General features: G+C 41.9%; 3 protein-coding genes across 3 annotated transcripts; 1 reads left to right on the forward strand and 2 right to left on the reverse strand.

The window, feature by feature from the left end:
• Window positions 1-2,165: 2,165 nt before the first annotated feature.
• On the reverse strand, window positions 2,166-15,572 carry taf4a (TAF4A RNA polymerase II, TATA box binding protein (TBP)-associated factor). The gene is made up of 15 exons (XM_084542295.1): window positions 13,693-15,572; window positions 13,249-13,382; window positions 12,871-12,990; window positions 11,688-11,777; window positions 11,407-11,529; window positions 10,732-10,821; window positions 10,399-10,611; window positions 8,975-9,116; window positions 8,791-8,878; window positions 8,435-8,604; window positions 8,219-8,349; window positions 7,924-8,049; window positions 7,056-7,112; window positions 6,836-6,958; window positions 2,166-5,442 (listed from the first exon to the last, which is right to left on the reverse strand). Exons 1-15 carry the CDS (start codon window positions 14,459-14,461, stop codon window positions 5,278-5,280), a joined length of 2,541 nt encoding a protein of 846 aa, XP_084398421.1. The 5' UTR covers window positions 14,462-15,572; the 3' UTR covers window positions 2,166-5,277.
• A 373-nt stretch (window positions 15,573-15,945) lies between these two features.
• On the forward strand, window positions 15,946-18,544 carry LOC311486441 (protein LSM14 homolog B-B-like). Its single transcript, XM_084542296.1, has 8 exons — window positions 15,946-16,124; window positions 16,219-16,382; window positions 16,499-16,628; window positions 16,728-16,916; window positions 17,010-17,087; window positions 17,322-17,456; window positions 17,550-17,673; window positions 17,753-18,544. The coding sequence occupies exons 1-8, from the start codon at window positions 15,998-16,000 to the stop codon at window positions 17,907-17,909; spliced, it is 1,104 nt and encodes a 367-aa protein (XP_084398422.1). The 5' UTR covers window positions 15,946-15,997; the 3' UTR covers window positions 17,910-18,544.
• cdh27 (cadherin 27) lies at window positions 18,030-25,718 on the reverse strand. Its single transcript, XM_084542298.1, has 16 exons — window positions 25,690-25,718; window positions 25,130-25,252; window positions 24,787-24,936; window positions 24,267-24,408; window positions 24,015-24,178; window positions 23,535-23,666; window positions 22,558-22,740; window positions 22,148-22,485; window positions 21,925-22,067; window positions 21,610-21,834; window positions 21,310-21,531; window positions 21,092-21,213; window positions 20,934-21,017; window positions 20,691-20,789; window positions 19,923-20,009; window positions 18,030-18,754 (listed from the first exon to the last, which is right to left on the reverse strand). Exons 1-16 carry the CDS (start codon window positions 25,708-25,710, stop codon window positions 18,548-18,550), a joined length of 2,442 nt encoding a protein of 813 aa, XP_084398424.1. The 5' UTR covers window positions 25,711-25,718; the 3' UTR covers window positions 18,030-18,547.
• Window positions 25,719-26,055: the final 337 nt, after the last annotated feature.

Here is a 26,055-nt window from a genome sequence, read left to right on the forward strand (position 1 = left end):
GTTTGTAGACAAGGCTTCCAATGCCGTAACCACAATCTCAGAGTTCCGTTTGAAGGCAGCATTTGAAATATGAATGTTTTATTATTAATTCATCTTGAACGGCTTGTCATTAGGTTTGGAACAGATGTAAATGGATAATTCTACAGACCATTGTGACCATCTTTACTTTTGTTCGTTCCCAGCTGTGCCAACTTTCTGTTTAGAGCTAAGAGAGCTTTTTCACGCCAGACATTATGGCTCGTCATAGGTGCATTAATGATGGATGCATTTCATTCAGGGGAGGTCATGCTATTGTGCTGGTCGTGGCTTCCTTAGACCCTTAATGGAACTGAGCCTTCATCAATACACTGATGATTACTATGCCGTAATTTAGCTTGAGGTCCTGCAGTGTCCAAGCACATGGTGACAATGCAACCAGTGTTACTGTAGTCACTTAGTTTATGCTTCCTGATATTTATCTTCCAAAATGTACTTCCAGCCCACCACTATCTCCTGACAAAACGCTGACAGTGAACATTTACATTTAAAATAAAGTCATTTGTGAAATAGCCTGAAATAGAATCACAATAAGATCTCGATACAATAAAGCAGATAAGAAATCTTTTACGTAGTAAAAGTATGTGTATGACTGCGTTCAAATGTACATCCCTCATTTGTCGTATCAGCCACATATATGTACACCCAACATTTTGGTGTTTGCCCCACTTCACATAGGAGATGATGACTTTGTAAGTAGAGATGCTCTCCTCCTGTGGGCTGACACTGCCTGCTGCTTGGCCTGATTCAGCTCCATTAAAGAGGCCAACAGGCTATTAACCCCTGCGTCAATACCTCACAGGTTCAGCCACGCTTACAAACCCATTTCAGCAGCGGTCATAAACACCGGCCTTATTATAGTATCTACAGGCCAAAGCAGACTGCCCCAGACGACCCCATAACAAAAGAGTCCTAAAGTCAGCATTAACCTGCTTGGGACAAGGGCACAGGAAATGGTGTCGAGAGGAAGCGAAAACTCATGAACTGTTGCTGCATGTTATGTTCCAGGTTTTGACTCCTTAGGCGATGCTGAAAATCCCTCTCTTTCATTTAAGAATAAAAGTGGTGTAGACTACTGAATCCATGGATCTTAAGGGATGATAAAGTGCAGTGACCGAATCACACTGTGCCACATCAGTTCATCTAATTCACATTCTCATGTCCCTCCTTGGAGAGCGGTTCATTCATAAGCTCAAACCTTAATCAACATTATATAAGGAGGCATTGAAAAGGATCAAATTGATTAACTGACTTTTACAACTGCATTTGTCTCACAGCATGAATACAGTGAGACTACCAATGGAATTTTAAATTCATTGGGTGGCAAAGTAATATAAATGTTAGGAATGTCTGGGCCCTTTTAATGCACCTATAGAGGTCTTACCTTAATAACACATTTCATAACCTTCCAATTCATGTTAGTAACAGTGACTGGAGGCACGTTCATCAGCCTCTAACCATCATTAAAACTGAGCCCCTCTATGAGCGTAAACAGGCAAAGATATTTTAGACTAGAGACTTATCATGAAAGTGCAAGAGTAACACCCTGCTGAGAAGAACTATCAGATCAGTCAAATCCCATCACAGAATCTGACAAAAGCACCCATAGCTAAGTATAGATGAACAGTTACACACATAGTCCTGAGCCTGCCTGCACGCACACACACTCACAACTCAGTTTAAACTTCTTTTCTAATTTCAGGCCGGGGTGAAAGCAGAAATGACAACACCGAATGTAAGAAATTAATAACAGCCTCCTTTAATAAATGTCACGGAAGGAACCAGTGATGTCACTTCTCTCCTCTTCCCTCTGGCAGGATCACGGTGTTTACCCAACACCCTCAGGTGCAGTGACTGAGACGTCGCTAGGCAACCGCACCATCCGTGTTGTTGCTCTGCCTCTGGCACTCAAGTGGGAGCTTATGTGGACTTAACTCTGAAAGAGCAGCAGTGTTGAGGAGTGGAATGGGGATTACCAGGAAAAATATTGGATTGGGCTGAGGCACAAGGGGCGAGGCCTCACCTGAATCACCGAGACGCCATGAGAGACAGTCAGGCCATGCTGGTTCTGTACTCATGACTAAAAGCCTGTTTTTTGTCTAGTGTCTTGCAGCAGCACAATACTTTTATATTAGTAAGGATACAGAGTGCTTTTTTTGCCATGTGCCATCTACAATGGGAGTCCCTGAAAGGCCAACCTAATAGTCTGTCTTGTGGGTGTTGATCAGAAGAAATCGTGAACATATGAACGTTAAAGTCGACTAAATATAACCAGGACATTAAGCATAATGAAGAAAATGTAGTTTTAATCCATGTCAGATACATCAGAATCTTACATTAAGGTAAAAATGAGATATTGCCACCTAGTGGCTCCCAGATGCACTTTCATTTTAAGAAATGAAATGTTGGCTCATCGGCACTGATGGCTCCAAATATTATTGTTCCCCTTTGGTTGGCTCGGATTCAAAAGCTGCTCCTAATCATTGTAACATGAGGCTACCGTCCAGTGGCAGAATGGCCTAATCATTTCCAGACCTTGGTTTATGGTGAATGTTAGCAGCTGATGTGGCAGCTGTTGCCAGTACGCTGTGTGTGGGCTGATAATGGAGAGGACTCGACAAGACAGACCAACAAAGGAGCAGACAGACTGGTAGCAGAATGTGTGTGTATGTGCATTTGGGTTAAGAGTTGAGTGCTGTGCTCAATAGCTGCCTGCACAGACCCAGGGGACCCACGCTGTGTATTACATGTGGCTTTACAGATGCTAGAGGATTAAATAGAATTATCTGTGAACAGGTAGAGTAAGAAGGAATTAAAGGCATTCAGCTCATTCACGTGCAAAGCCTCACTCAGAATCCCCTGTGCCAAATGCAGCTCACGGCCAGATGTTCAAATAATGCAATGCTGCCCCCTAGTGAAATACAGCTGAACACAAAGACGTTAATAAGCCACTGACGTCTTTAAACGTCACGCCAAACCAGTTACTGCAAAATCATTATTTATTCAAACTTTTCAATAGAGAAAATGTGATTTTCAATTCTATACAAAACCATGTGTAAAACTTTAGGTGTAACATTTACAAATATACAGGAAGAAACTTCAGTTTCTTATGTTATACTTACTAAAAACCTAAGGGTCTGTCCAGTAGCACACCAAAATGTAAGCAGGTACAGAAATGACTGGAGGACATTATCATTCACCACTACAAGAGTAAAAATGTGTGTTGGTGGGCAGCTACAAAAATAGAGTTTTAGGTAGATGTTTGGTATAGCAATGCAGGTTTAAAGGCTTAAATTTTAGAAATCAGTACATGTGAAACTAATTTTAAAGTTAAAGGGATAGTTCACCCTAGAATGATATTTCGCTCATTATCTACTCACCCTCATGTTGACTAAGGGCTGGAAGAAGTTTCAGAGTCCTCCGTCCCTTCTCTGAGTTACAGGGGGTCTTGGTGTAGCAGTGCATTTCAATGCAACGGTTGTAAAGGGACACCAGAGCTCTTCGTAAAAAAACACACACAAAAAAACATCCAAATACCTCCATGATGCTCGTATGTAATGTCCGTCTTGTGCTGAAGCCCCAAATTGCGTAATTGTCCCGAAAAAAATTAAATAAGTCCACATTCCAAGCATGTTTGTAGCATTAGCTCCGAGTGTTGTTGTCCCGGCTCTTCCGCTGCCAGCGCGCATGCGCAAGGTTCGCACTGAGACTCGCTTCCTTGTTTACCCCGGCGAAGGACTAGAAGCAGCCCGTAATAGCCTGCCTTGCACCGGGACAACACTTTTTCGTGCAATTTTAGCCATGGCTGAAGATTTTGATGTCGAGGACGAGCTGCATTTCTTTGCTGAGCCGTATTTGTACGAGCCAGAATGGACAGAGGAGGAACTCAGGCAACAGGACGAAGCTGCAGCTACGGCTGCTGCTGCGGCTGCCATGGCTGCCACAGGTGAACCAGACTCACAGACTCACAGACTCTTCAGCCATGGCTAAAATTGCACGAAAAAGTGTTGTCCCGGTGCAAGGCAGGCTATTACGGGCTGCTTCTAGTCCTTCGCCGGGGTAAACAAGGAAGCGAGTCTCAGTGCGAACCTTGCGCATGCGCGCTGGCAGCGGAAGAGCCGGGACAACAACACTCGGAGCTAATGCTACAAACATGCTTGGAATGTGGACTTATTTAATTTTTTTCGGGACAATTACGCAATTTGGGGCTTCAGCACAAGACGGACATTACATACGAGCATCATGGAGGTATTTGGATGTTTTTTTGTGTGTGTTTTTTTACGAAGAGCTCTGGTGTCCCTTTACAACCGTTGCATTGAAATGCACTGCTACACCAAGACCCCCTGTAACTCAGAGAAGGGACGGAGGACTCTGAAACTTCTTCCAGCCCTTAGTCAACATGAGGGTGAGTAGATAATGAGCGAAATATCATTCTAGGGTGAACTATCCCTTTAACATTTAAAGGATTAAAAAAAGAACATACTTGTCTTTTCGCTCTAAAATCTATAACTTAATTTCAAACATGTAGGTTTACGCTACATGAAACAACTAAGGTGTTGCATGAAATTAAATAAATAACTAAGTATTGAAGCTTCAATTTAGTAAATAAATATGGAGAATGAAAAATCAAGTAAAGTAATAGAGATGACAGATATTGAGTGAGTTACAGCAGGGTTAATTGCTTAGAGATGGTTGTATGGCTTATTCATAGTTAGGAAGGCAACTCAGTAGGTTACACAGTTTGGAGTCAACTAATTCAAACTAATTCTGCAGACTATAAGCAACAATAAAACAACTGTTTAACAAAATTAGTTGGTGTTCTTATAAGACACGCAGATTTCATTGCTTCGAAAGTCTAATGTGCACACAAATATTTAGAAAATAAACTGTACTATGTTACAGTGCATAATTGTACAATTTGCCATTTGTTCATAAAAAAAATCCTTCCTCACAAAACATGACCCACGTTTGCACCTTTTTGAAAAAGAAGTTAAACAGGTTAAATAAAGGGGTATTACGCAATGACTTCTCAAATTAGGCATTATTTGAGGAGGGAGGTAGAGAGGCTATCAAATATGGCTGCTATTTTATTACAGGTGTATTCAGTGAATCTGAAAAACCTGAAAATGGGCCAAGTCGCTGTTCTCCTCCTCTTTATTTATAAGAGTCTTTTATACTCTATGTCGTGGGAGTGTTCACACTTTTCTCCCCCTCCTCCTCCTCTCCTCTCTGACATCAAGCCTATTTGAGAAAGCCCTTGTAGAGGAAATGAGAGTGACTGGTAGATCTCTCATTCTCCAAACAGAAGAGCAGGTCCCTGAGATTGACACGTGTGATGCGCTGCCGTGTGGGTCTGGAGCCTGAAGATCCAGGCCCTCCAGACAGAGAGGGCCCTGTTCCTGATCCCTGCAAGATGAGAGAGAAACGTGAGAAGGAGAACTAAAGGGTGCTGAGTGCGTGTGTGTGACATGTATCATTTGTGGAGGGAACTGTCTGATGAGTAAATCATTTGGAGTTCACAACCAATCAGAGCATTTTGTTGTAAACAAATCCAGCTCCACATGCATCACTGCATTTAACCTGCCTTAGAGATTTGATTGGCCCGGTGTATAATAAGTTCCCTAACGAGTGAGTCAAGACCAACTTTCTGCCTCAAGAAATGCATGAGCCCAGTCTGGCTTCCAGGCTTCCACATATTTTTGATGCTTTCACAATTAAATTAACTTGTGCACATTCAGAACATACCTGTTTGCATTGGGTGTTTTCCCATGTAGCTTTCTAGAGAACTGCTCATCCAAACAGAAACTGTGCACCCTTGGGATCTGAGCAACACACCTGGCATAGATGCCTCCACAAGAAAATAATAAACCATAGCCTCACTTGAATGCAATCCCCACATCTATAGTAACTACTTCAAATGAAATTAAGGAGGTGGCTGGCTGGAGCACAGTTTTGCACTTAGGGGCTTCACTTCAACCTTCCCTGGACCAAAGCAGTGATAAAATAATACTAGTTCACATCAACCAGAAATAAGGCTGCATATAGTTTGAGATTAGAATGTTCTCCAGTCATTCAAAGCGGCTGAACACAACACGCACTAGGATGGCAGCAATACACCAGCCGGCTATCTAGAAGGGTGACCCTTTAGATGTCATTGCTAATAGTCCATCAGTACACTTGGCACACTATGAGACACTGCTGTGAAGTAAAGGTTTTCAGCCCTTAGTGGCCCTTTCAGCCGTTAGTGGCTGCCTGTATGGTCTGTTGAACTGACACTTTAGGCCAAAATATGACGGCTCATTCAAACTACTTTGAAGCTGACAATGCACTTATGGTCTCCAGCAATTCACCCACAGAGAATAAAGCCAATCGGATGAACGTCTGAAAAGCGACAGAGACTGACACAGTATGACAGGGGGTTTGTGAAACAAGGCTTAACTAATGTAACAAATTAGATATTTCAGTTTGATATAGAAAATATATCCACATGCAAAATCAGCAGTAACATCAGCAAAATAGAGTTTAAAAGGTTGGAAAGGCTGCCTCACTATAATGGATAATCAGTCAAAGTTGCTAAATCCAATCAGATGAAGAACCACTGGTTTAGATAACATACTACCTGTAGGTATTGTTTTTCCATGTTTTAGCAATTTCATAAATGTGTAAACTGTCCAGTATGAGTGTGACTCGCACTTTTATATCTTTTCCTAACAAGCTATGCTAGAAGTTTTTACATCGTTACATATAAAAACAAAACTATACATGATATACATGGGGGAGTCACTGTATTGAATGTTACCTCAGCTGAAGCAGAGGAGGATGGAGAGTCCAGATTCTTCCTCCTCTTTCTGGGGCCGATGGCTGCCAGAGCCGTCAGGTTGGCCTCCCTCTGTCTCATCTGAGCCAACTCCTGCTGCTGCATCTGGACAACGCACAGATACCAACGTTGCAATCAAGCACAGAGCACATAAATGTACAGAAACACAGACTTGTTGGCTGTCTTCCTCCTCTCATTCTACCTCTTTTGCCTTCTGTTTCAGACGCAGCTGCTCTGGATCCTCTTGCCGAGCTCGAGACTGCAGGGCCAAAAGCAAAAGACAATTAATTAATAACCGGCGCTGGCAAAGCACATGTGCAAGGCTGAAGAAATTTGGAGGTCAATGGGCAATGAGTTGAATTCTACATGAATACCATGGCAGAGAAAAATTTCTCATCTAAACAGTTTTAAATTTACCTGATTGCTTTTTTACATGGAACTTTTTTGTTATTCCTTCAATCTGAAATCCATGATTCATTCTATTCTCACTGGTGCACAGTTAAATTTTGTGTTATGAATTCATCTCCAATGCCATTTGATGAGTCACATAGTGCATTCCTTAGAAGCTGTTGGCTTTAAGCATCCTAATGATGAGTCAAAATCATTCACAGACGACGTTTTGTGAAAAGAGAATCTTTTCACAAAAAACACTTTTCAAAAAAGTGTGACTATAAGTGATTGGTTTATTCTAAAAAAAAAAACGAAAAACGAAAAAGTAAGAGACAGTGTGGAACCTAAAAATAATAATTAGAAAAAAGCAATACCTGCTTGTAACGGCCTAAAAACTGTTCTCAATCGAGAAGATCTTCATTACATCCCTGCTAAATCTAATTCATGAAGGCAACAAAGAGCATGTTTTGACTGTTACATGAGTTGCTCCATTTACTCAACCCACCTTTGGTCTATTACATCTCTATTATTGTCTATTATAAAACGATTTATTCCACCAACATTTCAGATCTGCTATCTGAATCCACAGATTGTTATTTACCTTGCACAAAGGTACAAACTTTTAATACAATTAATAGTCAGCAGGCAAATTATTCGGATGTCCGTCAGGGATGCTGTACCTTAGCTGCCTTCAGGAGGATCTCTCTCTCCTGCTCCTCCTTTCGTTGTTTCTCTAACTGGTCCAGCTGCTCAAAGAATTTCAGCTGAGCACGGACGTCACTGCTCTGCTCGTAGCTGTCGTCCTCCTGCCAATGGACAGCAGTGATGCAATGTTATCCCAAAAACAAGCAAAATATTACAAAGACACACACTGTTTTTAACTGAATCTAGCTCAATCTAGTGTAGCTGATGTTTAATCTAAACCTTAGGGAAAAACATAGTACAAGTTGTTAAACATTATGTCGCTAAACAAACCTTGAAATTGCCGTTTTTCTGCTGGGCTACCTCTGAGACTTTTTCAAGCAGGTTCCGAAGTCGCTGCTGAGTGGCGTGGGAGACATAGTTAACCACCTCAGCACCCAGGTCTGTCACACCATACCTCCTACCTAGAGCCGATGCACCACAAGAGTTCTGTAAGACACTGGTCAACAAACCGATATTGTATAGTTAACAGTGATGTCGGTGTCTCACCTATCTCCAACATTCTCCTCTGCAGCGGGGCGCAGGAGAGAAAAGTCTCGTCCTTACACGAATGTGTCACTGCTCCCACAAGTCCAGAATTGGTCGCTAGGATATTAGCGCTTTCCTCTGATAGGTTCACTCCAGCCATGGAGGCCACGTCATTGATGTCATCCTCATCTCTGTCAATACAGATGCAAAAATCAAACCATTACACTTCAGATGAAAAACGGCACGCTATATTAAAACCTTGAGACTATTCCTATGTAGAGATTTTTATCGCTCTTTATGCACCAGCTACAGAATGTTTTTGAAGCAACAAAAATGCAGGTAATTAATGTTAAAAATGACATTTGAATGATATTTACTTGAAAGTGCCGCCTCCCTCTTTCAGCTTGTTCAAGGCTGCAGCAGAGACTTGTTTAGAAGCAGGTGGCACCCCCGGCCTCAAGGGAACTGGTAGAGACAGAACAGACCTCAGCTCACAGAAAACGCAATAAGCAACACACGTGCAGATGCACAGACAGAGGTGCTGTTAGACTGACATCTCACCTGGCTGCAGCTCTTTAAGCTGGACCTGTTGTTGTCCCAGCATGATGCGTCCAGGGGCCTGATTCCTGACAGTCATCATGGGCGTTGTTGGTAAGGTTACCTGAGGTCTCAAAATTGCTCTTTGCTGCTGAGGCTGGAGAACCTGAAAGGATAAGTATTAAAACAAAGATTATGTCTTGATAATCAAATTATATTTTATGTTGTCATTTGTTTATTACTTCCTTTAGCAAGTGTAAAGATTTTAGTTCCTTTATATTTTAATGCTGTCTTATATCTTTACTTCTGTATTCTGACACCAGCACCAGCTAGTTTCTTAAACATATGTTCTTGGTGAAAACCTGATAACGATATTTAATGGCAGATATGGCAAACATGATTGGTAATCTTTCACTTAAAACAACAAACCATAGTTTTTGGACATAAGTTAAAACTGACAAAGGTAATTGGCATTCTGTGTTCTACCTTTAACAAAGCAGAAACATTGTTTTTAAGGGTCAATGTAGCATTTAAACTAGATGTAAGCACAGGTAAGGGCTACATGCAGCGTTTCCACCTGACGCACCTCCGACGGTGCCAGGGGTAGCTGCATGTTCTTCTCTACAGGTGGTTTTACTCTGGAGCAAACATCCCCAGTCCTCTCAGGTTTAAAGGTGGCTCCTTCCCAACAGAAAGTGTTTACTCTTTCCACTGATGTTCAGCTGGATACGGGACTCACAGAAGGCCCCCTTATCCGTCTGTCCATTATTATGACCATTTAAAAAATCTTTTGGTTTTGTGACTTCTCAACTGACATTTTAACATTTTAAACCCCCGTCTGGGTTTTCTGTGATTCAAATATGGGATCCTCTTGGTTCTCCAGCAGGTTTCTATTCAGGAAGCATAGACATCTCATCTTGGAGGTAAGCTTCCATGTTGTCATAACTTGTTCATGATTCTTTTCTCACCACTTCAACTTTCCTCCTGCTCAGCATGGGTCGGATTTCCTTCTTACAACCACAACCCAAGTAGATTAGTGTAGACTTTAATTCATTTCTGTTCTTTTCTTTGACCATTACTTTGTTCTAAATGTTCCCAGAGAACTGTTTTTTTTTTTTTTTTATCTTTTCCTAACTACAGTATCAGTATCACAACAATCCTTTCATTCATCAACTAAATGGTCAGTCTAAGCCTCAGACTGACCATTTAGTTGAGGATCCTTTCAAAGATCTTTGCAGAATAGCCAAAAGTTCTTATCTATTAGAGCTTTCTTTGTCTTATTATATTGTATTGTATGTCATACTAAGAGCTTTTATGTTCAGCACTTTTTAAAAAGAACAGAGCATTGTTCCAATGAGGTGCAAGAGTACCAAAACAATTGGCCATGTCTATAAATGTATCTCAAGGCTTATTTGTCTTGAGCTGACATCTGACAGAATATCAGTTACCAGAGAGGGAGTCTGTCCTGGTTTGTTAACGCCTGGCAGGAGCTGGGGTCTAGTGACTGGAGCAGTGAGGCGAGGGACTGTGCTGCCCAGGACCACTGTTGTGGAGGTGGGTGAGGTGGAGGAGACTGGACCTGAGGCTGGCTGGGGGAGCTGACTCTGCTGGATGAAAGCAGCTGAGTCTGGGGTGAGCTGCCTCAAGGCTGGGAGGCTTCTCTGCAAAGTACAGACAGGTGGGCAAACATTATATAAATGAACCATGTACAAAACCATATAGTCTCATGGTATTTGCTGAAAGATAAAATTAATTTGAAATAAAAAAAAAAGCTTTCCAACCTTGAGGAAAGGCACAAGATATGGTTGGGGTGAGGAGTTGAGCTCTTTGTACAATCTGCTGGTGAATTCTTCAGCTTCCAGTTTGCCCTCCTAGTAAATCACAAATAGCTGTTAGTGAGAGCTGAAATTTATAGGTGGTCTCACGGCTTGAGGATTTTTGCAAAACATTAAAAACTAGAGCTGAGTTAAAGAAAAAACAATTTTTACATTTCAATCAATAATTTGCAAGATATGATCTGAAAATGTTGGGTTTTTTTATAATAATATATGCCATTTCCTGCATCCTCTTATTATAAATCTAGCTGAATCTAGACGGTTTCGCATGACTAGCCTCACGAGAATGCACCATGCATCACCATGCATGCGACGAGATCCAAAGCATGACTGCAATTCAAACAGGACCATCAGGTCTGTAAGCAGATTTGCATTTTGGCTTAAAAATGAAGACTAAGAAGAGCTGCACAAATGCAAAGCCAAGATGTACCAAGAACAGGTAAAACAGAAATCTCTGAAATTACTGTCATTAGTTTTGTGAAAATCTCTCAAACCTTTTTTTTTTAAAACTGACCTCTATCTAAATGAATCAGGAAATTAGTAGCTATACCCAGGACTATTAAGAACATTTTTATTTCCAGTCTTAAAACATTGTGCCTCCTGTTTGTAAGGCTCACTCACCAGGAGGTCCTTGACCAGCTCTCTTACACTGGCTGCGGTCTCTGTAGATTGCTTCCCACTGGATGCCAGCTTGATCAACGTAGACAGGAAGTTCTTACATTTCTTCACATTCTCTATTGTCTCCTGCCAAAAAACATCTAGATTAAGAAACTTACATCTCATTTGTGAATCATTATGCTAGCCACTGCAGCATGCTTTGCCTTCTGTTGTTATACTATATTGTATGCAACACCTGCAGTATCTGAAACTCTGCATGATCCGTTGGGATATGAATAACTCACTTTGCTGACTGTTACTGAAGTAACTGTGGTCCCAGGTGTTTGAGTGACTGTCCTCGTGGTCACCCCCGCTACTGTGGCCCCAACTGAGCTCTGGGAAGATGACAACATGATCAAAATGTTATTCAAGTCATAGGATTTTTCACAGGAGACATTTTGATATGTCACATTTTAACATAAGAAATTAATTAGTGGGAAAAAAATGAACCCCTGTTAATGTGATCCTGAACAACCATGCTTTTTTTCTGCTTTCATAAATCAAAGGCTCTATAACTGGTCAATCTCCAGATGTGTTTCTCTGTTACCACACTCTGTTAAAGTTACACCACACATACTGATACGGATTTCTCATGTCATGTACAGACACCTCAGTCGGATTATTGCCTGCTCTTATCAGCAACATCATTGGATCTGATCTGGATTTTGTTCAATTTAATAAACTGATTGGCAGACATTAAAAACAAAAAATTCTTCAGTCTGACCGAAAATGATCCATTAATGAGTAACGACTATTTTTTTTTCTCCTCCTATATATTACTGTTAATGCAGTAGCTTTTTAAAAAATTATAGTGCAGTCTCTGCACTGTATTTATCTAAGAAATCAAGGAAGAACAAATTTAGGTTTACTTTTTGTTTTTTAACAGTAACCCATCTATACCCATCTTTCTTTGTAATCCATTTTGTACTCAATAGATAGCATGATACTGGACAGACTATATCTCCTGAGTCCTGAAGAGTAATTCCCTCAAACCTAGATCTCAACTCTGCCATAGTAAGTGCAACAAACAGGATTACAAATAAACCCAGGGTAACACAGGGAAGACATACTGTGTGTTCACACTATACATCAAATACCATATCTTGTAGAGACTTAGAGTCTGCAGCTTTTCCCTGTGGAAAAACACACTCATAAACCCATTTATGTGTCTTTTGGACACATGAACTAGTAATAGTATAGTGAATTATATAATGCAATCATTTCATGCTGAAACATGAAATAAAGCATTTAGAATCAATCCTTGTACACAAAGGCTTGTGAGAACTCAGTTTACAACATAAATCAAGTAGGTGCAGATTACGAAGTGTCAATAAATATCATGCTCCCAGCATGAGCGTCTGCAGTTTGTGACATAAAACGCAAACAGTAAGACAAATGAACATCAGAAATACTTGGAGGACCACAAACCTGAAACAGAGGAGGTCTCTGAAGAGTGGTGGTTGCAGTGAGTGATGTTGGAGCTGGACAGGTCTGTCGGATGATAGTGCCGGGTGATACTTGTCTGCTGATGATGGTGTTTACAGGAGCCTGCACCAAGGAAAAGGTTGTGAACAAATTTCATCCCGACAGAGACAATAACTACTGTACCTTCAACATCTTCAAAACGTTTATCATTTTGTAAAAATTGAGATTACTGATGCAATTCGCTATACATCCACACTGCTTCCTATGCTCACAAACATTAGTGATGTATTACACTCAACAAGTGACAAGATAGGTTGAAGATGGCCTATAATACCGACCTAAATGTAAATAAAGTTCCTCTCAGGTAGACTTGGATCTTACCTGGCCTGGAGGCACAGTGGTTGGTGCAGCAGTCCTAGGTGCCATTCCTCCCTGTGCCTGGGCTTGCATCTGGGCCAGAGCCTGTTGAGGAATCATCAGCAGCTGTCCACTCTCACTACGTACGAGCACCATCCCTGAAGCAAGTCAGAAAATACATGCAACAGCCTGAATATAATTATGCTGTAAAATACAAATAGAAATTGAATCAGATAGGATAATTATTTTAATTTCTGAAGCAGCAGAACACAGCTGAGTCAGCATGTAAACATGATCTGTTCATGTTCCACTTAAAATTTGGGAATTATCGGTCTGTGCATTATAGAAGAACACTAAATGATGTAGTTATTTGAAGTATACCTTTGCGTTATTGATTAATTATTAATCATAAAAAATAATAATTGGAAATAAATGTCTCTGCACATAAAAGGTTCTGACTTCACTCACCCGGGGGAAGCTGGATGTTATGTATATTGGGCTGTCCCGGGGAGGTCTGGGGGAGTCTGGGTGCCAACATCTGAGGGGTCTGGGGTCGGATCCCGGCAGGACTGACAGCTACCGGCGCAGGAATCCGGGGAGTAGTGACGGCGCCGGGAGCGCCTGCTGGCTGCGGCGCCGACTCTGCAACTGTTGCAGGTGGCTCTGCCTTAATAATGTGAGAGCCTGAGTTGACAGACACGGAGCTGGACGGCGGGCCGTTGTTTGGGGTTTGTATACCTGCCTGACTTGTCGCATTGACAGGCACTGCGGGACTCGCAGTATTGTTCCCATTCAAAGTTACAGCAGATCCCGCGGTTTGCATAGGCGGCCTGACGAGTGTCACCGTGGGTCCCGTTGGCTGAGGCTGAGCAGCTGAAGCCACAACACTCTGCGAGTTCATGAGCGGCGTCTGGATTACACTGTTGGACGAGGGGGGCATTGTCGCACCGGACAGCCCTTTAGACAACACTGGTCCACTGTTAACAACTGTGACAGACATCGCAGTGCTGCTGCTGCTGCTGCTGCTACCAGTGCCACTTGACACTGTTGTCCCCCCGAGAGGGGCAGCGCTTCCTGAATCCTGAGAGTTCATAGTTTGTCTCCCATTGAAAGTCTGCACAGAGTATGAATCTACTTTCTCCTGATGATTAGGGAGAAAAGTTACACGATCACTATCAAGTGTTTTGCCAGGGTCATGTCCCGTGCTGGAGTCCGTGCTGGCCGTCGATGCGTCCATAGCTGAACCATGGGGGAGACCGTCATGTAGAGACCCCCTGTACGTCAACTTGTTAAACAAGGAGCACAAACAATCTTGAATGTGATGGGGCGAGACTATGGCACGGCTACTGCTTTTCTGTGTCAGCTCTGGCACTTGTTTGTCGTGTATACTCGGAGAGTCAACGAGGAAAGCAACATTAGTATTTACAGCGTACCTGCTATCGTCTTGACCAAGTCCCAGCTGGACATTAGCTCGAGCTACCCCCTTGTCCCGGAACTATAACCATGTAATTACCGGCTGCTCCGTGCCTACCCCAGTGGTTGTTGTGACACAAAAACGACAGTTGTGACTCTACGAACCGCTCAGGATGACAAACTACCGCTTTATTCACCCCTGTGTGTGAAAAGAGCTCGTCCAGCGGGTTGTAGCAAACCGCCATCTTCACACTCCTGCGAGCTTGTGAAAAGTGAGGTACTTACCAACTGACATGCGCGTGCGCACAACAGCTAAACGTCTGCGAGCAGGGGATTCTGAGAGCTGTGATTGGCTGCTCCACATCCTAAAAGGCGGTACCAATGGCCTCAGCTGTCATTCCTGGGGAAGTGTGAGACCGATCAACATCGTACCGGAGGCGAACTGTTTTCATCAAACGTTACGGCGTTGCTGTGTTGTTTACGCCACTACGATTACTAATCCGTTTCAGAATTCCACCAAGCAACTTTTGGCTGAACAATAACGTGGTTTGCAACAAGCGAACTAACCAAATTTCAGAGTTTGTTCACGCTCGGTGCGCTGAGCAAGATGGCTGCAGTGTTTATAGCCAAGTGAAGTCGCTGTTTAAAGAGGCGTTTAAGGGAGCCCCACCCTCTGTAGAGAGGAAGTGTACTGTACCGACAGTCACAAGATTACACTCCCGCCGCGTGTGCAACTTTTAATAATACTGAGAAGTTTGTATTTTACTTTCATTTTCGTGTTGAAATAAAGATACAATTGTGCAGTATTTAATTTATTTTTAAATCAGCTATAGCTTAAGCTACACCATTAATGAGCAAATGTGTATCCCTTACCTACGACTAAAATAGGCAGTCATGGTTTATTTTAATTGAGTATGACAATTGTGAATGATTTATCATAGTTATTGAAAATGTATTTGCTGAAACAGAAAATAAAATATATTAGCTTACATGCCACTTCCAAATTCTCATTTCTATTGTCCTTTTTTTTAACAAACAGATCTATGGTTTAAAATGCTATTGGATGTGTAATGTTGTTGTCGAATTTCTCATTTCTATGGAAGTATTGCAACTGATATCCACTAGGATGTCCCGGCAGAGTGTTTGGGTTTGCGGTGTACGCCGACTGGCTAAAGAAACTAACCCTGTTTCACGCGCAGGTGACCCGGCCAGCTGCAGAGCCGCGTCACTGCCAGTCTTATAAAGCGCACAGGTGCCCCCTGATTGTGCACGTGCTGATTAGTTAATGCCTGCGTGCTCGTGCTTTAATGCTCTGTACCTTAGCTGCTTCTCAATCCGAAAAGCCGTTTTTGCTGCAAACATGAGTGCAGGGGGAGGAACTCCTTACATTGGCAGTAAAATAAGTTTAATATCCAAGGCACAGATTCGTTACGAGGGAATCCTCTCTTCTGTGGACACAGACAGGTCCACGGTTGCTTTGGCTAAAGGTAAGTTGCTAAACGTGGTGTGCATTCTCCTTAAAATAGTCCTCTACAATTATTATTTTTTTTTCTTCAATTAATCAACTTTGCATTCTGCCAGTTAAGTCCTATGGGACAGAGGACCGGTACACAGATAGACCAGTGCCACCCAAAGATGAAATTTATGAATACATAATCTTCAGAGGGAGTGACATCAAGGATATAACTGTGTCTGAACCACCAAAACCACACCATGGACTGCCTCGCGACCCTGCAATTGTTCAGGTGTGTGTGTGTCAAGATTTGGAGATTTCCTTGACCTATTTCCACATGTTGAGATGTGTAACAACTAATTACAACAACTAATTAATTTTTCGTTCTTTGCGTCATTGTGGCTTTAGTCATCCCTTGGCAGCTCCTCGGCTGCATATCACCCACGCTGGAGTTCGTACAGGGACATGATGCCCACCTACAACCAGCTGGCTGCTACTTCTCTACTCAACCAGCAGTACAATGCAGCACTGGGCCTAGGTACAGATAATCTCTTGGTCACGTCCGATAACTACTTATTAGTTGTCTGGTTGCATCTGCAGGCCTTCAAGCATAATAATGTTCATTCTGTTCCCTCAGTACCGGGACTTCACGGCCCAGCCAGAAGAGCCCCAATGGTCGAGCAGGCAGTCCAGACCATGCCTTTGGCCAGTGCTGCACAGAAAAAGGGAAAGACTTCAGCCCAGCCACAGAGCAGACAGCTTACACGTCCAACCCAGCGCTCTCGCCAGGATGGTTCCCAGGTTCAGAAGGAGAACGTTCCTGCCGGTAGCTAACTTTAACCATAATTTGAGTGCAATGACCCATTTATTTCTTGCATTTCTTCCAAATAAACAGCTTTCACATTTAACTTGTGTTTAGGTCGAGCACCATCTCAGCCAAGCGCAGCCAAGGTTGAAGGCCAAGGCACGGAGAACCAGAAAAAAAGGCAAAAGCAAGGTATCAAATTTAAAAATACACAAATCAAAACTTACTGACAGAACAGCAATACTGGGTTGCCTTCTCCATTCCTGCTGAAAAACACTTGTGGACAGACATCGGTTAAGCAAATTGTTTTCATTTGTCAATAAGGAAAGGATCCCACAACAAAATGAAAGACCTGAGGAACCTGCTCCAGAGGTTGCAAGACCAGTTTTACAGCAGTTATATCTGAACTTTTTCTGATGCTTGCAGGCAGGTCCAGGAACAGAAGTAGAGGCCAGCTTCTAGTGAAAAACTCAAAGGCTTCAACTTTGGCGTTTGAGTCAGATTTTGATTTTGAAACGGCGAATGCTCAGTTTAAAGATGATCTCACAAAGGAGGTTATAGGTGTGTATGTCTTTTAAAGGCCATCAGTCAGTTTCTGTATGAATTGTGTGCATAAAAATGTCCATTTTGAATTTATTTTTTATTTTTTTGCAGTTGAGAAGGTGGATTCTGGGGAGGCCCAGGACAGCCATGGAATGGAGGAGGAAACTCTCAGTGAGAAGTACTACAACAAAGCCAAATGCTTCTTTGACAACATCTCATCGGATCTTAAACCCAGGTGACTTTTTTTTTTTCTTGTCCCTTTTTGTTTGAAGTTCTGCAATTTTAATTTTTAATTTTTTCCCACATGCCCTCAGGAGAACCACCTGGGCAGAAGAGAAAAAGTTGAACATAGAAACTTTTGGTGTGCCAGGTCGCTTCCTGAGAGGTAGAGGATTCAGGGGACGTGGACGCAAAGGGCAGAGCACCACTGAGCAGCGAGCCCTCCCTAAAATTGGCAGTGGGAGGGTGTGAATGCTTTTCATTGGTTAACACTACTGTACATATAAAATAACTTTCTACTTATTTAAAAAAAAAAAAAAGTACCTCCCTATTTTTTTTTTTTCCCCCCATTTGAAGCACTTGAATTGAAGATGCTTGTTTTTTTTTCCCCCCTTTATCCCAAACGTATTTGGGGAATATTGTACTTGGGATCCTTTATATGAAATGGGAGAGCAATTTCTTTTTAATCGAGCAGCTGTGCACTTGAAAATGAATGTATTCATTGGTAGAAGCATGCATTGTGGAACTTTTCTTTTGAACAGACAGGCAGACATGCCTTTGTCTTTTTTTTTTTTTTTTTTTTTCCTTTTCTTTTTTCCCCCTCTTTTGAATGTCTACTCTACTGTCCAGATGTAACTCGGGGGTTGGTCCTGGAAGATCTTCAAATCGAGTTGAATGGACAGACAGCTGTACTTCGTGTGTTTTTTTTGTTTTTTTTTGTTTTTTGTTTTCCCCTCTACTTGTAAAATGAAAACTTCAGCAAAACATGTAACAGTTGCTATTAAATAGCATGTGATTAACATATTGTCTCTCTGCTCTGGTGGGCTGGGTCAAAATGCAGAGTTTCAAAAAAAAATAAAAATGCACAGAAACTCCAATAGAGAAAATGTTCAGTCTTGTATGTTTGGTGGCTTGCAAATTGAAGCCAGTTGATTGAACTTCGGGTCCAAATCTTTCAGGGCTCTCTGAAATGAATCGTTATCAGGGATGGTAATACTCTCCAGCTCTGCAACTTCATTGGGGTCCCCTTCCTCTGCATACAGGTGAGGCTCATAGTCCGGCCAATTATTTTCTGTGTCTTGGAGAGAAGAGAGCCTCTGTAGAGATTGGAAAAGTTGAATGTTAAAGGGATAGTTCACCCTAGAATGATATTTCGCTCATTATCTACTCACCCTCATGTTGACTAAGGGCTGGAAGAAGTTTCAGAGTCCTCCGTCCCTTCTCTGAGTTACAGGGGGTCTTGGTGTAGCAGTGCATTTCAATGCAACGGTTGTAAAGGGACACCAGAGCTCTTCGTAAAAAAACACACACAAAAAAACATCCAAATACCTCCATGATGCTCGTATGTAATGTCCGTCTTGTGCTGAAGCCCCAAATTGCGTAATTGTCCCGAAAAAAATTAAATAAGTCCACATTCCAAGCATGTTTGTAGCATTAGCTCCGAGTGTTGTTGTCCCGGCTCTTCCGCTGCCAGCGCGCATGCGCAAGGTTCGCACTGAGACTCGCTTCCTTGTTTACCCCGGCGAAGGACTAGAAGCAGCCCGTAATAGCCTGCCTTGCACCGGGACAACACTTTTTCGTGCAATTTTAGCCATGGCTGAAGATTTTGATGTCGAGGACGAGCTGCATTTCTTTGCTGAGCCGTATTTGTACGAGCCAGAATGGACAGAGGAGGAACTCAGGCAACAGGACGAAGCCATGGTCTTCAGCCATGGCTAAAATTGCACGAAAAAGTGTTGTCCCGGTGCAAGGCAGGCTATTACGGGCTGCTTCTAGTCCTTCGCCGGGGTAAACAAGGAAGCGAGTCTCAGTGCGAACCTTGCGCATGCGCGCTGGCAGCGGAAGAGCCGGGACAACAACACTCGGAGCTAATGCTACAAACATGCTTGGAATGTGGACTTATTTAATTTTTTTCGGGACAATTACGCAATTTGGGGCTTCAGCACAAGACGGACATTACATACGAGCATCATGGAGGTATTTGGATGTTTTTTTGTGTGTGTTTTTTTACGAAGAGCTCTGGTGTCCCTTTACAACCGTTGCATTGAAATGCACTGCTACACCAAGACCCCCTGTAACTCAGAGAAGGGACGGAGGACTCTGAAACTTCTTCCAGCCCTTAGTCAACATGAGGGTGAGTAGATAATGAGCGAAATATCATTCTAGGGTGAACTATCCCTTTAAATCAGTTATAGTGGTAACTCTAACTTGAATTTGCATTGCGTCCTACGGCAGTATAGACATGACTGACATGACACAACTAACCCAGTGAAGTAAGGTGAGGAGAGCTGCATCCGTAACATGGCTGGAGTTCCTTTTGTAGAGGAGGCTCATGGTGCTCATATCCTCAAACTGCACACAAAAGTAGTTCAAAGAAACTATAAACAACAGTTTATTCCACCTGGTTGGTGTTTTTGCCCATGGGCTGTTAAAAAATAAAATATAGTCAAAGATTTGTGGAAAAGAAACTGAGGAGCTCAGGTAAAATCAGTATATTTGAATGTCACATATTCCTGACTCAGAGCTGTGAAGTAAGTACGTTTACTCATGTACAGTACTTAAGAACAATTCTGAGGTTCTTTATTTCCATTTTGTTTATTTAAATCTATATAACACAATGTTAGAAATGAATCCAGCCATTTGCAGCTGGTTTGGCTTTGACTAATCATTCAAAATGTATCTACTGTCCCTGTTTTGCAGCTATAACAGTAACATAGGCCTACTGCTTACACAGCAATGCTTCAGTATCATTAATCTAATGTCAAATATAGGACTGGACTGGTACTACATTTTCCCTCTTAGTTCTTTTATACTTTTGCAATTTTGTTGTATGATGAAAATAAAGGCATTTCTAATTTTACTTACTAACTACTACTACAGATTTTTCACACAGGACTTTTACTTAATATTTAACACTGCAGTATTGGTATTTTTAATTAGGTAAATGATCTGAATAATAATAATAATAATAATACATTTAATTTATAAGCGCCTTTCAAGACACACAAGGACACTTGAATAACTCACACTGACCTGGTTCCATTTGTTGCTGAACTGGTGGGAAAGTTGTTTCCTCCAGTGATCCTCAGTGTGTTGGTAGATGAATCCATGCTCCATATCCTGTTGAAGAGACTGTCAGGAGCAGCAGATGATTTAAAGTTTACTTTGTTCTCGCAGTCTAAAGAGCAGTTCTAAATATTTACAAGGCATGTTTCCACCAAATTATGCATGAAAAATGTAGTTTAGCCTGAGGTTTTCAGTTCCATGCATACCCACCATTGTTGTTGTTGTGTTTTGCTGCCTGTCATCCCAGTCATAGTGACTGTTATCAGCTGGCACTGCCGAAGCACTGCCAGGTACCTTTAAAACAAATAATAAATGGTCACATCTATTTGCATTGAAACGGGTCACTGTTTAGTTGGCAAGGCATTTACCTGGCAATCTCTTCCTGGATTCTCAGTGTTTGATTGGACAAGTGTTTCTACACCGGAATTACCACTCTGCAAAGGGATGAACTCTGTTTTGCAGGTGATGAAGAGCGTTGACAGCAGTCCAACTGTCGGATAACAAAAATTCACCTTGTAGTGACCATAAAAATCTATTATGTATATTCTCTTCTAACACTGAACAAAATGCCAATTGTATTCCTTACGCAGAAGTAAAAGCAAAGAGGCAAACACAATGCCTATAGCACTGGGGGCAGCTTTTGGTGCAGTGTGTATGCGGCTTTGGCAGTTGGGGGACACAGAGCAGTCGCACGCGGTGACACTGAGGTTGTAAACGCCAAACTCTCCCTGCATATCAGAGATCTTCAGAGTAATTGTGTGCGGACCAGCATATACACAAGGCTGCTTCACCAGGCCAGCTGTGTAACCTGTGAGAAATAATTACAATAATAAACATCTGGGGTTTTTTTCTGCACTATTTGACTACCTTGTAGGGCTGTTTCTACCGTATGCTGGATTCAGTTGCCACTTTTCTTTGACATCCCCCAACAGCTCAAAGAAAAAAGGCCCTCCGAAGGGATGTTCATCCCGGTCAAAAGCTGTGATGTTGGTGGTTAAGGGGCCATCAGAAACACAGACAATCATATAGTCCACTGTTGGCTGTGGGATGTTGTCATTCTGGTCAGCAACGTGGATCTGCAGCGTAGCTGTGCCTGTCTGAGGTGGCTTACCTGTGCAAGATTTTACAAAAAAAAACATAGTCAGAAAACCGAAAGCTTTATTTATTTTTTTTTTTTTTAATATTCAAAGTTTGTGTATACCATCATCAACTGCGTGTAGTAAGATGGTATAGAGGCCGTTAACGACATGAGGAGATTCCCTGTCCGGTGTCTTCACTGTAGTGATGTCACCTGTGTGAGGATCCACTGTCAGCCAGCCTGCAGGATCACTTCCTACCTTGTAACTAAGGACAAATGTAAAACACTTAAACTTAAAAGGGTCCAGATTAAAGCTTAAATTTGATAGTTTAAACTTCCCACTTACACAAAATCTCTGGCATGAATGGTGTCATGATCCACAGCAGTCACTTTCTCTACCCAGGTTCCAATGGGTGCGTTCTCCTCCAGAATGGCCTCTTTGACAGCCACACTAAACACTGGGGGGTCATTCGTATCCTCCACTTCGATGACAACTTTTACAGAATGATTTTGGCCTGCCACTGCAGAGTGAGGCCGACCTGCACCAGCATTGCTTTCTTTATCGATGTCAACTTTCCAGAGGCCGGAGCTCGTCCTCTCCTCCACTGTACAGGAGAAATAGGGTGCCTCATTTTCCACTGATATGGACAGCTCTCTCTGTGGCCCATCCTCAAAATCTAAAGGCTGAAATTATATGTGTCAGAGTACAGGTGTGTGTGTCTTAAAATGTAAAGCATGCAGCTAAACGCCACTTACTTTTACTACTGTCAGGATTCCATCATTCGTGTCTGGGTCAGTTTCTATCTTGAAGTGTTCACCCTCGTCTCCATGTATGGTGTATCTGACTCTCCATGCTCGGCTGCCTGGGCTGTCTTTGTCTGTCACATGCAGCCGCAGAGGAGAGGACCCAGTCTCATGTTCCTTCACTTTGTAGCTGCCCTGTTGTTTTAATTCAGGTTGTTGAGGAGAAGGGGGAAAAAAAGTTTGTATAAGAACTTCCTATACTGCTTGTAGCCTATTGAGCATGCGCGTGTTTAGATTGAGGCATGCCACACCTTAGAAACCTAAAAAAGTTAACCTGCTTGATAAATGTCAGCACATTGGAAAACACATGACACATTTATGACTTAACAGAGCAGATATGATAAGTCAAATATGCAGCATTAGCTTGATAACCACTGGTGTTGATTTTGAATGCTGGACTGGAAAATTAAGCCAAGAACCAAACACTCCCTCGCCACTTGAGCGGCTAGACAGTCCTCATAAACCTCAGTTAAAGTGTTTATCTTTACAGCAGTAATTCACATGTTTCCAGTCTGGAACAGCTTATAAAACCATAAAGTTATGCATAAATTCTGGTGTGGACAACAGGTGGGTGTCATTGTAAGTGACTAGCTGTCTGTCTAGGGCCATTTCTGAATACCAAGTTCACTTCATACTTGAGTACTTGGTGGATCAGGCTTAACAAGTTCAAATCTGAACTACAGACTCTGTAGTAGGGCAAGAAGACACAGGACAGTCATTCTGGATTTGGAACAGCTGTGTGACAGTACACATCCTGGTATTTGGACTGTACTTGGCCAGATCTTAACTTTGATTTGGAACAGTACTTGGGCAGCGACTGATGACGTCTCACAAGACCACAAGAACACAAGGATATCCAAGACCACATTATGCTCTAGGTGCCACATATAGTCACCCATCTGCCTCAGCTCCTCTCACACTCCACTTACTGTTTGGCTGGTGATGATGGGCAGGTGGTTGTTGCTGTCCCGGACATGAATGATGACACTGGTGGAACTGGACAGGCTGACTACTTCTCCATGGTCTTTAGCCTCCACCAGTACTTTAAACATGTCAGCCACCTTAAAAAAAGAAAATGGACATGTTTACATTCATAGTTTCCATCCATATTGAAAGTGTATCCTGTCCATTTCCTTCCAAAGTAGCCTAATAATTTTCCACAAGATTTATTGTTCTATGTGTTACTCATCACAGTAGATACTCACGCTCTTTACGTATGATGTAAACACTTTACAGGCAGCCAGACAGTGCTCAAAGCAAACTGTACATGCTTGAATAAAAACCAGACAATGTGTACATTGTTCTGACCAGATGAAGATCTAGCTGAACAGGAAAAGATACTTGTTCCTCCTTTAATTAAGAACTGTACATCTGACGAGACTGACATATTGACATACTGAGTCTCTTGCCTCATAATCCAAACATCCCTTAAATGAGATCGCTCCAGTTTTGTCAATGAAGAATTCGGTGTCTGGAGGGTTCGGAGACACAGATTTGATTTCGTAGTGGAAAGATGAGTTCGACGTTCCTCTCTGGTCTCTGTCATAAGCCTGCACAGTCAGGAGATGGGTGCCTGTTGGGAAACGACAAAACAAAGAAATCAGTTTGTTGGTGTACTCAATAAACAATGCCAGTTGAGAATGAGATGCAGAGTCATGTACCTTGTATGCTATCCTCATCGACGCTGAGTTCATACAGGTTCTTCTGGAAGCGTGGTGGGTTGTCGTTGATGTCTCGTATGGAAATCTCGATTCCTAATTGAGTGTCAACTGATGTATCCATTTTTCTGGACTTAAACGTTAGCTATAGACCAGAATATATCATGCATGGTTAGCCACAGTACGAAGCAAGATGAATTAGTTGTTGAATATTCTAGGTGTAACGTGAGATCTGGTAAAACAAAACTTAATGAAATTGAAAATATGTATGATATGAAATCATTTACAATGCTCTACACAGTCAGGATCTCTTTTAATATCTTCTGATTTTGTCAAATTTAATCAAATACTTTTTACCCAGAATCCATGTCATTGTTCAGCCCAGGCAACAATGGGCCTGAGCACAGAGTGTTTAATGTACAAAGTCAGAGACAGATGTTGCATCCTAGTGCAGAACTATACAGCAGTATTAACGAGTGATTATTAACAATAGATGTTGGCATATTTAATGTAATGGGTCAACCTTAAGTGTTTGCTTCATCTCATAGTCCACGGCTTTGTGGACGTACAACATGCCAGACTCTTTATCAATGGACAAAACGTCCTTTGGCTCCTTATCCACTCCTTCCCCATGCAGTTCAAAGAAAACTCGATAGCTCCGATCAACGTTGACCTACAACAAAAACGTTTTACTGTCGGCTTTTGGGAGATTTTCACTGATACATTTAAGTGTTGCAGCAAAGCTCAGTAACAAGATAACTTATCAAATAACCAATTGTTTTAAGCTTTTTAAAGTGTTATATATTACTATTTGTATTTTGTGAATATGAGTTCACGGTCTGACCAGACTACTTTGATTTTCTCACCGTGCCCAGCGCATAAGGAAAGGGACCTGGATTCTCCTCTTCCATCTCAAAGGAATCGATGATCCAAGCCCTTTTATGGCGGCCCAGCAGCTCTGAGCATGTCACGCTTGACAAATAATAAACCTGAAAGACAACAACCGGGCTAACTTTGTCTGCACTGTTTTTGCAAAGCAGGAATGTCTGCGTGGGGCCTTAGGAATGAATTCAGGCTGTTATTTATGTGCTGGTTCAATGTGCGTAAGAGATTTATGGCCATATTGTTTGGTGAACCAGTTCTTATTAAGTTTGGACGCACTTCTAAAGAAAAACAATGTATCAGGAAGTATCAGATGTGACAGGAAACGATTTAAAAAAAGTTCACGATTGATTTTATCAATAGTAATCAAAAGCTTACATCAATTTTATACAGTTTAACAATAAATTAATATTAGATTAATATTTTCTCACTTTTGTAGTAAAAAAAAATCTTATCACATCAAAAAAATATCACTAATAAAGCACGAGCTCTAGAGTACTTTTTAATATATTATATTATTATTTTTAAAAGTGCAGCTACATACCAGGAGGAAGAAGCGATGCATGATGCTTGTTCGGCGTATCTGACTGAGAGTATGTGCTGAGGGCTGGCTTTTTATGACAAACAAGACCCTGCCCTCTGCGTTCCACGCCCACACACACACATAGTAATCACAGGTTGTAGTGTGTGCCTACTCAACCTTCAGCTTGTCCAAGTTTGGTGATGGGTGTTTCTTGACACTGCTTTATGATTACTGAGGAACAAGACTAAGTGTTTGTTAAACAATAACGCTCCTGTAAAGAGATTGACAAGTAAATGCTATGTCTCACTTTATCCTTGTTTGCTTTTTGTGATGCAACATTATACGGAGTCTGTGCTAACTTCAAATTGTTATGATGCTGTCCAGGTG

The sequence above is a fragment of the Chelon labrosus genome (assembly GCF_963514085.1).
Source record: "Chelon labrosus genome assembly, chromosome: 4".
Lineage (NCBI taxonomy): Eukaryota > Metazoa > Chordata > Actinopteri > Mugiliformes > Mugilidae > Chelon > Chelon labrosus.